Genomic DNA, 4,826 nt, shown 5'->3' with positions numbered 1-4,826 from the left:
AAATATTTCCCACAGCGACCAAAATTAAAGTTTAACATTATCAAGGCAAGAGGATACAACTACAGTTCTTATGTTCTTATAACAACACATTGATGCATCTGGGGGTTAGGTTGTGTGGCAGCGGGTGCTGCTGAGTGGTGGGGGGTGGTGTCGATGGGTACTACTGATAGTGCTGGTGGTAGGTGCTTTGGGGTGGATGCGGTGGTGTGGACGGCTGTGTTACATAAACAGAGAGCCGTGCTGTGAGCGGCTCTCTGTTCTGTCCTGCCCAGCTCACTGACCTCACTCACTGGTTGCCAGAAGCTTGATGGGACACCAGCCAGAGTGTCCTCTCAGCTCTCTGGCGAGCGATGACGTCAGTGAGCTGGACAGGAAGCCAGACAGAGTGTCACAGGTTGCTCTGAGCAACCAGGGATGCTGTGCCACTCCGCCACCCCCCTAAATAGATGCTGCCTCATAATAGGGACAGCCATGATTGAACCCATAAGTGTGCAATCTTGCAGTTAGGCTGGAGCCACTTGATTGGTTTTAGGAGCTGCTTGAATTTCAGCTGGAACAATCATAGATGCACTGTCCTCTTCTGGTGTCAATAAGTCAATGTGGCCGCATGTCAAGCACTGAACAGCACAATGGCGGAACTGAAAGAAAGAAAAATTAAATATTATGTAAACGTTGTCATTGTTTTGTTGTCTATGACTGTTGTGATCACTGCGTTAAAAACCTTCCAGTGTTCTGAATGCATTAAATAATTATAACACTAATGCCTATGGGCAGCATGGTGGCTAAATGGTTAGTTCTCTTACCAACCACACAAGTTTATTTTCCATCAGGGGCACAGTAAAGGAGCTCAGTATTGTTTGCTAAAAAACAGACAGGTAGAATAATAAGCTTTTACTCACACATGCATGTGTGTGCACGTGACTAACTTGCATGACCAGGGTAGAATTAGCTAGTGAGATCCTTTTGGAGGCAGGAATTAATGCGACCATCTATGTACTCTGTAAAGTGCTGCAGACTATGTTGGTGCTATACAAATAAATAAACTTAAAAAATTATTTAAAGAGTATATCTTGATTGTTTTCTGCGTGATGTATTTGTTGATCATAATCAGGATTAATGAAAATTATTTAATCAATGTTTTTAGTCAGGTAACTATGGAAATGTCCATGTAAATATGTTGCTTTCTTCTGAGCCAGCAGTTGAAGCAATAAACTCAGTTTCACATATGCTAGGCTTGCACATTGCTGTAAAGACTATTGTTTACGAAATTCAATAGCTCAAGCTGAAATTCACATTCAGCTTCAAATGCTCCCTGTGATTCATCCCTTATGGAGGACTCATTCGAAGTTTCAGTCAGAAAAATGAAAGGGGTGAAATTGTCATGCATGCTGGAGAGGGGGATTTGTAATACTGACAGGGTTATTCACAAAAGGGTGAAGAGTTTGGAGAATGCAGGAGAAGTGAACAATCTAGGACAACATAGCTGTACTGGAAAGTGAGCTGTATTGGAGAATGTTTCCAAATTTGCTATTTTGGCCTAGATTGTTCACTTCTCCTGCCTTCTCCAAAACTCTTCACCCTTTTGTGAAAAATGCTGTGAATGTTTGAATGCTTATACCTGATATGCTTTCAAAGCACTCTCTAAAGTAAGTTGTTTATTGAGTTATTGAGTGTCATTTTAAAGTATTTTTTTAAAACAGGAGGCAAAAAAGGGGTCATAGCTAGCTCTAGATACATGCACCTAGTAAAGTGGCCATAGAATGTATATGATCAAAGTAATTCTATCAACAATGAGTTCCATTTAATCTGCTTGGCCAATATGGTCCAACATTATCATATTTGTGAAAAAAAGGAAGTATTAATCTACTTCTCTTTGCTAAGATCTATGTAAGCACAGCACTAAATCTTTACCTGTTTATTTAAAAATATGTAGATAATTGGGTTGTAGACCGGGCTGGTCTTGGCAAAGTATGTAGGCAGAGTTGCAGCAAGAGGAGGAATGTAGAGTGTTGGATTAATGACGACAATAAGAGCAAAAATGGTGTATGGAAGCCAGCAGATTAGAAAAGCAATAACCATAAACAACACCATAACCACAACCCGGAGCTCTTCTTCTCTGTTAGTTCTTCCTCCTTGCTCCTCAATTTTCCTGTTTAGCTTAAGAAATACAAACGCAATAAAAATAAAATTGATTCAAACTTCTACTGAAACAGACAAAAAAAGCATTATCAAAAAAGTCATATTGTTGGAAACATGTATTTCTTATCTAAAGGATCAGAATGTCCTACAATTATATTTTTATAGGTCATAGTCATTTATAATTTGTCTTTTTGGAATAGATTGATGTCTTTTTAACTGCCGTAAAAAGCTCATTCAACAGTCGCGGTGAAATCTATTTTTATCATCCTTAATGGCAAAAACCTTTCATTTAGATTTGGAGACAGCAGAGAAGGGTTGGAACCTCTGTTTGGGTTTTGTTGCTATCTGTAATCTATTGGAGAGATTCTTCCCACTTTCTGCAAGATCAGCACAGTGGCATATACTGTATAGCATTGCTGACACCCAGGGTGGATTATTTTTTAACAAAACCCCCTTCCCCACGCTCCTCTATTTGTCAAAACTATTTTTCATAGTAATAATGAAATAAAATGAATATTAATAAAGCGCAGAATGAAGCAGTATGAAATAGGAACTCTACAGTGCAGCATTTAGAACGAGGCATTGTGGAATAGGGAATGTACAGTGCAGCTTGCAGAATAAACCTGTGTGGAATAGGGAATGTACAGTGTAGCATACAGAATGAGACGGTATGGAATACGGAAGGACTGATGTGAATGTGCAGTATGTAAAGTGCTGCATGAATTTTCAGCACTAAATAAATATCAATAATAAATAATGTGTAGGACTTAACATTTTTGAAAGAGGTGCTATATTGTGCACCCTGGGCAGGCCTGAATAGTAAAGATCATTAAGGAGTTGTGGAGGGGCTTTAAGAAAGATAACAGTACTATGTACCCTTTTTTGATGTATGGAATTTCTATGTGCTGACTTTTATTAAAAGCAAAAGGTTATCAGTACAACATGGTGATGAAAATTTACCTTATGCAATGACTGGAGTATGCTTCCATATGAAAATCCAATAATGGCTACAGGAATAACGAAGCATGTCAGAAAGTATGTAACCAGATAGCTGTAGTTACTCCAGGATCTCTCTTCCCATCCAATGGAGCAAGAGGTTTGAACACCTTCAGGACCATAAGAACTCCAGCCAAATAGAGGTGCTATTGCCCAAATCAGACAGAACAGCCAAATAAACGCGAGTCCTTGGTAACCTCTTTGTGCGCTGAGCTTCAGAGCTCCAGCTGGCTCACACACCACATTGTATCTCTCATAGGCTAAGATGGTCAGAGACCAAAGTGATACTATTCCTACAACAGAAGAGAAATATATGACATAACCGATCTAGCTTTATGCTTGCTTGTTGGGTAAATAGTTGGAAATCTGTAATTGACAAGGCTGCACAATACATGACTTATTTAATTTAATTTAAAGAAAACAAGAAATGTTTACCAGGAACATAATTCTTGTGTTTTTCATATTATGAGCTTACCATTATGTTATAAGAAATTGAGCAATAGTCATTTGTAAATTTACCACAAGAGGGAGCAGAATCAAAAGGTTTGCATGACGAATAGTGCATTGTACTGTACATCCAAACACCTTACATTTTACATACTGGAATTATGTTTAATGTCTGTCTTTTAGCTGTATTGATTTTTATTCCTTTTTATAGAATAATTATGTCCTAGTTGATAATTTGTTGTTTAGGAAATATAAGGTTAGGTATCCGTGATTTATATGGGTTTGAGGGAATGCATAAAAATACAGTACAGAGAAAATTGAACTGCTAAATTGTTTCCTACATATAAGGAAGGTTTGCAATTATTGACATTTGACTCCCAGTCCCTATTAAGAAACTTTGCCTCTATTCTGTTCCTATTATGGTGACAATTCAAAATATTGGATTTGCCCCCACTTTTAGTCCCAGTGCCAATGGTCATCAGGACAAATAGAGAGGGTGAATCTCCTTAGCACAGACATAAACAGCAATAAAAATGTTAAAGGGTTACTCATCCTTAAAGGCCCCATTCTATTAAAAAATGGCTTTAGATACACTTTAAACTCTGCACAAATGGAATAACGTATTTTACAATATAACATATAATAACAAAAGTAAATATTACTGCAATAATATTAGTAATAATAATACACTTTCTAGTACTAAAGAAATCTTACCAAAATAGTTGACGGCAAAGCCCTGGAAGATACAGAATTTTTCGCCCAGGTAAAAATAGCCATGGTAATTGGTGCTAATCACTATGGTTGTCCCACACAGTGTCATTAACAGATCAGAAAATGAGAGGTTGAGGATAAAAATATTAATAGGATTGCGGAGTTGAGGGTATTTCATAGTCACCAAAATGACCAACAAATTATTAAAAATTGAAAAGACAGCATTTAGAAACATTAAGAATGCCAAGATGCTATAGCCAGATCTGTGGAATATGGTGGGCTTAGCAGTGAAATTCTCACTGAGCTCAGTTGTAGTCATAGCAGGTTCCATACTGATACAGTATAAGCTTGCTCACTTTCGGATAGCTACTGGCTCACTATCCTCTGTATTATATCCGCAAATATTCTTGTCTCTTGTCTATCATGTTTCAATCTGTGAAACTGCTTTTACATGTATTATTTTGTGACGGATAAAGGATAAATACATCTTTTAATTAAAGTAGCAGCTGTTCCTATAAGCTTGACTTTATATA

General features: G+C 37.5%; 1 protein-coding gene across 1 annotated transcript; it reads right to left on the bottom strand.

The window, feature by feature from the left end:
- Positions 1-503: 503 nt before the first annotated feature.
- LOC108790053 (pinopsin-like) lies at positions 504-4,612 on the bottom strand. The gene is made up of 4 exons (XM_018560231.1): positions 4,297-4,612; positions 3,100-3,428; positions 1,912-2,157; positions 504-638 (listed from the first exon to the last, which is right to left on the bottom strand). The coding sequence occupies exons 1-4, from the start codon at positions 4,610-4,612 to the stop codon at positions 504-506; spliced, it is 1,026 nt and encodes a 341-aa protein (XP_018415733.1).
- Positions 4,613-4,826: the final 214 nt, after the last annotated feature.

The sequence above is a fragment of the Nanorana parkeri genome, unplaced genomic scaffold (genome assembly GCF_000935625.1).
Source record: "Nanorana parkeri isolate BGI_ZX_2015 unplaced genomic scaffold, ASM93562v1 scaffold442, whole genome shotgun sequence".
In the NCBI taxonomy this organism is placed as follows: Eukaryota; Metazoa; Chordata; class Amphibia; order Anura; family Dicroglossidae; genus Nanorana; species Nanorana parkeri.
The sequence above is the reverse complement of the archived record's forward strand: the minus strand, read 5'-3'. Positions and strand labels throughout refer to the sequence as shown.